The sequence below is a fragment of the Rhinoraja longicauda genome, chromosome 10, assembly GCF_053455715.1.
Source record: "Rhinoraja longicauda isolate Sanriku21f chromosome 10, sRhiLon1.1, whole genome shotgun sequence".
NCBI lineage: Eukaryota > Metazoa > Chordata > Chondrichthyes > Rajiformes > Arhynchobatidae > Rhinoraja > Rhinoraja longicauda.
In genome coordinates, this window is record NC_135962.1 from 53202646 (window position 1) to 53213928 (window position 11283).

At 42.2% G+C, this 11283-nt stretch overlaps 1 protein-coding gene across 4 annotated transcripts in view; it reads left to right on the forward strand.

Moving 5' to 3' along the window:
- Window positions 1–4827, forward strand: part of LOC144597455 (latent-transforming growth factor beta-binding protein 2-like) — a 172173-nt gene extending 167346 nt beyond the window's left edge. For all 4 annotated transcript variants that reach the window (XM_078406876.1, XM_078406878.1, XM_078406877.1 and 1 more), the window contains one exon: window positions 347–4827. In XM_078406876.1, coding sequence (XP_078263002.1) covers window positions 347–507 — 161 coding nt within the window. In that variant the 3' untranslated portion in view covers window positions 508–4827. The remainder of the gene's footprint in view (window positions 1–346) is intronic.
- Window positions 4828–11283: the final 6456 nt, after the last annotated feature.

Sequence of the window (11283 nt, forward strand, 5' to 3'; positions counted from 1 at the left end):
TACGTCTTTGGTCACAGGAAGAACATACAAACTCCACACAGACAGCACCCCTAGTCAGGATCGAACCCGGGCCTCTGGCGCTATGAGGCAGCAGCTATACCACTGTGCTACCCCAATCATCCCAAGAACTGGGGTGATTTTTAATTAATGGGAGGCCTGGTGATCATTTATGAGGGTGACCACAATGTTTGTCACTTTGCACACAGATTTGTGGAGGAGTAATATTGTCAGCAGCTTTGAATTGTTTTTCACTGTAGAGTTCTTGCGATCACAAGCATTGCAGAATTTAACTGAATATCATTGAACTCAATGAGTTGAATTACCTTCTTATCTTTCTTCATTTCAGATATAAATGAATGTGAGGACCTCAGTGACACCATACCACTCTGCAGGAATGCAAACTGTGAGAACACAGAGGGATCATATAAATGCATCTGTTTACCAGGCTATATGCTTTCGCAGAATTCTAATGACTGTATACTAGAAATAGAAGCAGGACATCAATAAGAATCTCAGCACTGTTCCCTTGAAAGGGAGTCGGAAGCACTTAGTGATTTATTTTAAGGGGAAAATGTTTATTTTACTTGGGATTGTCAATGATGTCACAGAAGTTTCAGTAAAGCTTCAGTGATACATCAAAACTGTAAAGTGGAGTTGCTCAGCTTCTATATAATTTATATCGTGACTTTTAAAACAATTCTTGTTTAAATTGGCAATGATTACTTTGATGTAAGTAAAGTACAGAGACAACACAAAGAGCAAGTAGGCTGAGAATACGTTTGCGAAGCCATTATGCTACTTGAAGACACCATGAATGGCTTTGAAATAATTGATATCAAGATCATTTTAAGCATCTTAATCTTGAACAATTTAGAGTAAATTATTTCTGTGAATAATCAAGAAGGCTGAATTTCCAAACTTCTGCGGAATCTGGCCAGTGAGCAAAACTCTACGACAAAACACAACTTTATAAAATTTATCATTATTTGGTTCACGTCTCTGTTACTGTGGCTTCCTGTTCATCAACATATTTTTGGAGAGGGGAGGAATGGCAACTAAAAATGGTGATGAAGGAAGTATAAATATATGGGAGGGACTAACTGTGTAACTCAAAGATCCACATTTTACTGCTGTTCGCTGAACTACTGCAATGTGCATAGTTTCTATGGCAATGTTATGAAAATAAACTCTTTAAATAATAGACTTTAGTACAAAAACTGTTAGGCTCCTAAAAATGCATGTTAAACCCATATTGGATCAGATGAATAAAAATGAATAAAACGCATCGTATAAAGTAATAAAAATTCTTTAAATTAAAATTATACTCAAATAAGGTGAGAAAGAATTGTTGGAAATTAAGTTCCATGTGGTCAGTCTGTATTTGAATGGGACACACTGTGAACGTTCAGTATAAGAGGTAGAACAGAAGGCTAGATCCTGTCACACAGTGCTGATTAGAAATATGCACTTTACCCCTTCCATCAACAGCTGAACAGAAAGCATGCACTGTCTATAACTTTGCATGGTTCAGATTATCACTTGGTGTGTTTCAGCTATTTTTATTTCTTGTTCTTTAAATATTGAAGCTACCTGCACCAGTCCTCCCAATCCTACCCCAGTCAACCTTATTTTGAAGTATGTGTCTGTACATTCAATACAAGAAGTGCTTTCCATTTCCTTACAGTAACCTTACATTCCAGAGTTTCATAATGTGGTGAAGGCCAGTTCAGATAAGGCTCAGCCCAAACAATCATGGTTGATATCTAAAATCATAGCTTACCAACATTAAAAGGTATGTCTGGACTTAGTCAGATTGAAGATTATCCCCCATTTGTCACGGCGAAGGTTAGCTGAAAGTGATTCGACTGCCCAAATGTTCGAAGAATAAATTCTTATTTCAGAGGAAAATGTTAAAAACTATAATCTGCTGGATTGCTGAAAAAGCACCCAGAATGGTATCATTCTGTTTGAAAATGTTTCTATGGCCTCTACTCAGCTGTTCTAGTGCTGATGAGATAAGATGTGGACACATGTTGTTCTATTTCAGCTGATGCTGTTGTCCTCCACACAATTGATTAAATGTACTCGAAAGCCTTGTGTTACATATTTGTTCTAGCATTGTATAATCAATTGTTGATAAAGAAGCAGTCTAATGAAAAGTTTATTTTAGTACAATGCAACCAGAGCAAAGACCAAACCAGAGCAAATATCATAATTTGAATCAATGGAAACCATACTATCTGTTCAATTTTACAATTTAAAAAACTTTATGTAATAAATAGAACCAGAAATTTGCAACAAAACAGGATGTATATTATTTTCAGTAATCTTAAAATACATTTTAATAAAGAATTCTTTACTTTGCAGTTTTTTTAAAGGATGCTATAGTTTATAAATGCACTTTAATTTTATTAGTATTAGTTTGCTTTGAAAGATTACCTCAGCTGCAATAAATATGAATTAAATTCACATTTTTTCTTTAGTTGTCTCTTGAAAGAGTTGATTTCCAGGTTTGGCTGTGCCTTCAGGAATTCTGCCGCACATAATTAAAGTAGTAAACCTTCATCTTTTCAAATGAACACTCGAACCCGATATCTCAATTTGCCTGATTTTCCCCAACACTTTAAACTTTCAGCAAATGCTACCAGAAATGACATAAGAAACTTTGGCCATTTTCTTCTCCTGACCCCTGAAAGCTCATGGCAATTGCAGGGTTCTTTATCCTGATATTGGCTGAAGTGACATGGAAGGATTAAATCTGGAACAAATGTGGCTCAGCAGCTAACCAAGTAATCTCACATTATTTGTTTTAATACAGTAAGAATATACATTCAAATCTACAAACATAAATGTGAACATTGTATAAGGACTTCCTGTGATCTAACCTGTACTAAAGCAAATACAAATCAACTATTGAAAATCTCAAGTAAAGGAAACATATATGAGTATTTTTTTCTTTGTGTGTGTATTTTGTTTATTTTAACATAATGATAAGCTCTGGTATATCTTGTAAATCATACTTGCTACTAAAATTTTTGTAAAGCTATGACATCTGATTACTGTACATGTTTTGTGGATACCTTATCATTCTCAAAAGCAAAGGAGCATATGTTTTGTACAGATTTATATACAAAATACAATGTATTTAATGTTTTACGTAAGGTAAAAGCTGGTTATTTAGCAATAACATTGAAACTTTTAGTTTGGACTATTTCACAAGTCATCTGGTTATAAATTCTGGTATCTCATGTTGATCGTTTAATGTGTTTGGTGCCTTATCCATTTTTCACTCTTCTGAACACTTTTGTAATTTGTAGGTTATGAATGCATTTCCAATAATGTACCATATAAAGTGCAAATGCTTTGCTCTGTGGAACAGTTCTATCGACTAATATGAAATACAATATGCAGTGATTTATAAAATAGCTTATTGCCAGTCTCTCAAGTGCAGTTGAGCCTGGGTGTTAAATGCACAAATCCATATCATGCAAATGAACTTTAAGAGCAACAAACAGGAAGAAATGTGGTCACGGTTGCTTACACTAAATGTGCAAAAATAACAATGGAAGCATATTGTAAACTTTCTGAAATCCTGTCCCATCACTTAAGTGGAGCCACATTTTGGAAGTGAAATATAGCGCACCGCTCCTGCATTATTAAGTATTTAGTGATAATCTCTGAAGAAGTTTTTTTCTCATACTTGAGACTAAATGGCAATTTCCCAACCTTGCATAACTTTAAAATAATGGACAGAAAATTCTGTGACCTTATGATTTGTTATGCTCTCTTAAGGACACAAACATTAATATAGATGTAGGCCATATGAATAAGGTCACAGTTGATTAGTCTTGGCCTTGGCTCCACTTTTCTGCCATTCCCCTTAAACCCTTAAAGGCATGGAGACCAAAGAAATGTCTGCCTTATCAATATATGCAATAGATGAAATTTACTAGATAAAACATGAAGAAAATCATCCTTTGAATACCTGATTTGACTTTATTGGTACTTGCATGTGATCTCTAAGGACCAAGTGTAATTAAAACTAGAGTTACTTACTTTAATGGTCATTTCCCAGCCAGTTTCTATGCTGTAATTCTTGTAACCTGGGATCTGCCATTGGTTGATTTCAGGTATTTGCAAATATTTTTCTGTTGTCACGCAAACTACAAATTCTAATCAATATTCTTGGGCCTGTATTTTTCAAAGAAAAAAAAACTGCTACAAAGAACTGGTCTTGTTTCCAGGTTCTTTCCAGCTCGAGTGAAGTTCTTCCGTCACTTCCTTACATTTGGAATCAAGACCAAGGAATATTGCTTGATCTGTATTGTGTGAAAATTTATTTGAAGTTCAAGCAAATATGTCTGGACCTGATTTACAAATCAATATGCAATTAAAAAAATAGCTGAGCCGATTAATTCGGTGGGCTGAAGGGCTTGTTTCCATGCTGTATCTTTCAATCAATCAATCTGATTTGCTTACATAAGATCTCAGATGATGTGCAGGCTAGGACAGGTACTATACATCCCAACTGTTTGCTTGCTTAGTTGATAAGGGAACATTTGCTGTTGCAGTACCAGATATTTCCCCAAGGTTGGTACAGTGATTCTGCAAGAAATACTATGTGGAAGCATTAGCTACAAACAGTAATCTATCGCATGTGTCTTCTCATTTGTTCCAATCATTATGTTGAATATTCCATCGCCTAGACAGTGAGTTGGCACTGCCTTTACACCACTTTTCTGACCAGAAAGGTCACCTGTGCCATTGAGTATGACTTTATCACTTTCAACCTTGGAAATAAAACTGGTTGTAACTCTACTATTTTCTTCGTCTTTCCTTTATATGGAATACTTTCCTTAATGTTTTGTATAATGTGGTAATTGAACATATTATGTATCTTGTATGAAAATGCCGCAAAACCTTTTTTGGCCAGAAATGTTTGGCACAAGGAGGGTGTTCCACCCACAATTCTGGCCTGACCCTGGGTTCTGTGTAGTCCTTTTTGGTGATGGGTGGTTTCTCCTTCCTAAACCAAAATATTGATGCAAGTCAGATGGGAAATGTTCATTGATGGATTACCAGTCAGAATAGCAGTACCTCTAAATGGACTTTGAACTAAACTATTTTTCCCCTTTACTACATAGATTTGGAAGGGCGGAGGAAGAATAGAGACCAATACCTCATTGTAGAATTTGGAAATAGAGTTACCCAAACAACCAATCCTGAATAAAGGAAAGTTGTACCTTGAAAGTGGCAACAAATAGATGAGTGGTAAAGAAGACATGGAATGCTTGCCTTCATTGTCGGGGTGTTAAGTATAAAATTTAGGACGTCATGTTGCAGCTTATTAAACTTTGGTTAGGCCACATTTGGAGTATAGTGCATAGTTCGGGTCACCACACTACAATTGGGATGTGGCGACAATGCACAGGGTACAGAAGTTCACCAGGATGTATTAGCTATAAAGTGAGATTGAACACGTTTGGATAATTTTCAATGGAGCATCAGAAGTTGAAGGGCAACTTGATAGAAATACATAAAATGATGAGAAGTATAGATAGGGTAGGGTAGGTTTCTAAGACTGGAAATATAAAATACTGGAGGGCATAAGTTTAAGATGAGGCAAGTTTCATGGATTTGTTCAAAGCAAGTTTATTGGCAGAGAGTTGTTGGTGCCTAGAATGCAATACCAGGGCAGACCTATGAACAGCCAGGAACAGTGTGACACAAACCACATGCAAGCAGGTGGAATTAGTTAGATTGGGGTATCGGTGTCCATAGATTATGGTGGGCTGAAGGCCCTGTTCCAGAGCTGTGCTGTTCTATGAGGTGGCTTTCTGTGTAGACAAGTATAATCACATGCCATTTGGACATGAGATACAATGAACAAATTGTATCATTAGTAAAGCGAAAAATTGCAAGCAAAATCACTGATCATTTATTGGTCACATCTAGCCAGGAATCATTAGAAAAAGGTTCAGAAAATCTATCAATGATGCAAGCCAAAATAAGAATTCACCATTACATTTCATCGGTAAGCATGTTATTGAAGTTCTTGGTTTGACAAGGTTCTGCCTTCTTTCAATTCCCCATAATTAAATCAACCAAACACCCACATTGTTGTCAGTCTTGCATTTATCATTTATCTTCAATAGTTCCAACCCCAGGAACACCACTATTCCACGTACCATTCCTAGCCATAGATTAATCTCAATTTTTATTACATATCTTGAACAGCTTATGTACACAGATGCTTCACAGGGGATATCTTTTAGACTATTTTTTTTCTCTCATTTCATATTGTTGAAAATCATTTATATACCAGTTCTACAACCCTTGTCCAAAAAGGATGCATTTGCTTGAAAGTATCTAGAGTGTATTGTATTAATTCCTTTTTTTTCCCATTTTGTTCCGAGGACTGAGTATGCAAGAAGTTATCTAAAGTACTGTATATGGTATCAGTTCCTTTTTTTCATTTCATTATGAGGACTGAGTAATTTACCTGATCGTTTTCTCATTGGCCTGGGCTTTTCTCCTCTCCCCCATGGTTTATTGCAAGATATAACATCACAAATATATATGCTGGCTGATCTCCTTTGTCATTCTGGCATGTTTGCATGCATCTTGTGTTACTACTGTATTGAAGCGCCATTTTGTCAGACGTTTATTAAAAATGTTGTACATACAACTAATTCCTAATGTTTTGTTTAGAAATACAGTGCAGAAACAGGCCCTTTGGCCGACCGAGTCTGCACAGACTAGTGGTCACTGAACACTAACACCCTGATGTACACATCAGGGACAATTTACCATTTTTACCAAAGCCAAATTGACCTACAAGCTTGTACGTCTTTGGAGTGGGAGGAAACTGAAGCACCCGGGGAAAACCCATATGGTCACAGGGAGAATGTAAAAAGTCCGTACAGACGGCACCTGTAGTCAGGATCATAACCCAGGTCTCTGCCACTGTTTTGGCAGCAACTCTACCACTGCGCCACCATGGTGTTCTTTTATAGAAACAAAAGTGGGCAGCAGATTGTTTGAATCATGCTGGCCATAGCTAGTTGTTTCTCAGCATTGAATCGCTCACAACCAAATATATATCAAGTTCCGTGGACCCACCTCATAAGCATTCAACATGTCAACCACTTTACTGGTACGGTCTAGTGGATCTTAAACACATTTGGATTCTATTGTATTGTACTGCTAATGTTGTGTAATAGTCTGCCAGCCAGATGCAATTAAGAAATTAAGAATGAAAGAAAAATAACTTACATTTTGCCTCATGATTTGTGCTTTTAAAAAATGTATTTGTTTATAATTATTCCCAGGAATTTCAACTTTGACAGTTAGGTTTCCAATCTTGCCAACTACAGGGCACAGTGGTAAAGCCAAATTCAGCTTTATTCAGGTCCTGGTGTCAAAGATCCTTTAACACAGATAGTAAAAAAAAGTAGGGCTCAGGCTCGAAGTGGCAGTAACAAGACACATGAGATGCAGCAGTAAAAGGAACAGAGACTAACAATTTAAGAGGTGGATAAGATCCAGTCTGAAAAAATGCCACTTAAACTAACACACATGGTGCATGAAAATATGTCATGATGACAAAAGACATCACACTTGGGATGTGCCTACAAATACTCAGGTACAACTGTCTGGTGGAGTTGGACGTGGTGGGGCAAAGGAAGAGGTATGGTTATTACTGGATATGTGAGAAGACAGTAGCAGTAAATACAAATGAAATTGCAAAGCAATATCTTAACTTTCACTGAGACAAAATGGCACTAATGAGCTGCAAGATACCAAGAGTAAGCTTGATAACCTTATGGCCCAAATAACTCCCCTGCAAAATTCAGAGGTTAAGATAACATGGTGATGATGATAAACAAATTTTGTTTTGTTGAAAAATGAAGGATGACTGTGTGGTCTGGTCAGATATACGCAGATTAGTATGTTCTGAACTTGAAGGACAAGAGTTGGGGACCAGAGCAGTTTGAAGAGAGGGACAGAAAATAAAATGCTGTAGCGACCATAGAGAATGGTCCAGGTCGTCGAACCCTCGGATTGGCCAGCGAGGTCACGTGGGAACGCGACCATGAGGATTGGTCCAGCAAACGACATCGCTGATTGGCCAGCGATGTCAGGTGCGCGTTTGGCGCCCGATTTAGCCAGTTCGGCGAAGTCTTCAAGGAAGACAGTAAGTTTATATTGGTTGTCCTGTAACTTGTTGTTTTGATTCTGTATTCGTGTATTGCGGCTGCAATAAACTTCGTCTACAACTAGCAAGTTTCGGACTCGCCATATTGGTGACCCCGAACGTGATCTGGACGATCACCAACTGAGCAGGAACCCGACGCCTCGTTGACGATGACCGAGCAGGGCACACCGGAGTCAAGCGCGGCAGGCGTTCATCTTCCGTTATTTTGGACGTACGCACCGCAAGCTTGGTTTATCCACGCCGAGGCTCAATTCCACATAAAGAAGGTGTCGGACGATTCCACGAAGTACTTCTACCTCGTCAGCGCTCTATCGCCGGACACAACCAAGCGCATGATGTGGTTTATCATAAATTCACCTGCGGAAGACAAATACGAAACCATGAAGAAGGCATTACTGCGAACCTTCGGGTTAAATAAGCATGGTGGTGCGGCAAAACTTCTGCACCTACCGGAGCTTGGAGACCAACTGCCTTCCGTCCGCATGGCTGAAATGATGGTGCTAGCCGGTGAGCATACGGATTGCCCGATGTTTGAACAGGCATTCCGCGAGAAACTTCCCGAGGATGTCCGACTGCTGCTTACGGATTGTTCTTTTAAGGACCCCGAAGCATATGCAGCGAAAGCGGACGCGCTCATAGCGGGAAAAAACAAGGCAAGTGATTCCATCAACAAAGTCTCGACATCGGTGACCACGCCACAGCGACGGAAAGATGGCGCCACGTCTCCCGCCAATTCCCCGAAAGCCCGCCAAAAAGATCCGCACAAGCGCGGCTGGTGCTATTATCACCTACGATGGGGTAACGAATCCCGCAACTGTCGTTTGCCTTGTACCTTCGCGGGAAATGCTTCGGCCGATCGTACATAGGGGCAGTTACGATTGGCCAGAACCGGCGCCTCTATGTCCATGATCGATTCACGGACACAGAATTTTTGGTAGACACCGGAGCCATCGTCAGCATAGTGCCGCCGACCGACCTCGAAACCAGATCGGGTAAGACAGGTCCCACCCTCATCGCGGTTAACTGCAGCCCAATTCGCACTTTCGGCACACGGAAGATGTCCCTTGCTTTAGGCCTCCGCACGTACGAATGGCCATTCATCATAGCCGACGTCAAACAAGCGATCCTGGGCGCAGATTTTCTCTGGGCTTTTTCACTGGTTCCTGATGTCCGCGGTAACGACCTCCGACCCGCTGCTGAAGACGAGCACGTCGCTCCGGCAATCGCCTCCTCGCCCAGCCCTACTGTCCAGGCCGTCGTCGCGGCCCCCGACTCGTATGCTGCGATTCTGGCAGAGTTCCCAGAGCTGCTCGTCCAACGTTTTGACGCACCTTCAGCTAAGCACGGTGTGGTCCATCACATCCGCACTGAAGGCCCTCCCGTTTTCGCTCGGGCCAGGAGACTACCGCCAGACAAACTGGTGGTGGCACGGGCGGAGTTCAGGAAGATGGAGGAAATGGGAATTGTTCGTCAGTCTGACAGCCCTTGGGCCTCGCCGTTACACATGGTCTCCAAGGCATCTGGGGGGTGGAGGCCATGTGGCGATTATCGGCGTCTCAATGCTGTCACCACGGCTGATCGCTACCCCATACCGCACCTACAGGACTTTTCATCTGGACTGGAAGGAGCGGTGGTGTTTTCCAAAATCGATTTGGTGCGAGGATACCATCAGATTCCGGTGCGACCGGAGGACATACAAAAAACTGCAACTATTACTCCGTTCGGGTTGTTTGAATGGTTGCGTATGCCTTTCGGTTTAAAGAACGCGGCACAGGCTTTCCAGCGACTGATGGACCGCGTGGGCAGGGGTTTACCCTTTGTGTTTATTTATTTAGACGACATCCTGGTAGCCAGCCCCTCAGTGCAAGAACACCAGGCCCATTTGCGGACCGTGTTCCAGTGGCTCCAAGACCACGGGCTCATTATTCAACCCTCCAAATGTCAATTCGGCCTGCCTGCTCTCGATTTTCTAGGTCACAGAGAAGGTGGAGGCTATCCGGGCTTTCCCCAGGCCTACCACAGTAAAAGGGCTGCAGGAGTTCGTAGGCATGGTTAATTTCTACCATAGATTCGTTCCGGCAGCGGCGCGAGTCCTGCGCCCACTTTTCCAATGCCTTGCAGGTAATCCGGTAGAGTTGTTGTGGTCCCCGACTGCAGAGTCGGCTTTTACGGCAGCTAAGGCAGCCTTGGCAGACGCCACCATGCTGGTCCATCCGAGCCCCTCCGCCCCCACGGCCCTGACGGTTGACGCCTCTGACGTGGCGGTGGGCGGGGTTCTGGAGCAGCAGGTTGGTGGCCGTTGGCAGCCTTTAGCGTTTTTCAGCCGGCAACTAAATTCGGCCGAGCTGAAATATAGCGCATTTGACCGAGAGCTTCTAGCTCTCCATTTAGCTGTCCGTCATTTCAGGTATTTCCTCGAGGGCCGCCCATTTGTGGCATTTACGGACCACAAGCCATTAACATTTGCTTTTTTGAAATTGTCTGACCCATGGTCGGCCCGCCAGCAGCGGCACCTGACTGCTATCTCAGAATTTACCACAGATGTCCGTCATATCGCGGGTAAGCTGAATGCCGTTGCTGACGCCCTGTCTAGACCTGCTTTTCCCCCTATTTCGGCGGTGGACTGCGAAGTGGATCCCCAGGAGCTCGCGGAGGCACAGCTCCTGGCGGATACCGTTTCGACGTACCAGTCCACCACTTCGGGATTGAAGTTGGCCCAGGTAGCTTGTGGGTCGGAGGGCACGAAAGTCTGGTGCGATGTTTCTCTTCCTCGCCCCAGGCCGGTAGTACCGCCCTCCCTTCAGCGCCGGGTTTTCGATGCCATTCATGGGCTGGCACACCCGTCCATCCGCTCCACCTCTGCCTTGGTGGCAGCGAGGTTTGTCTGGCATGGCCTGCGGAAACAGGTAGCGGGATGGGCACGTTCCTGCGTGCCCTGTCAGACCGCTAAGGTCCAGCGCCACGTCCAGCCCCCCGTACAGGATTTCGAAGTCCCGGCTTTTCGTTTTTTCCACATCCACGTGGATTTGGTCGGGCCTTTGCCTTCCTCCCGGGGCTACACCCAC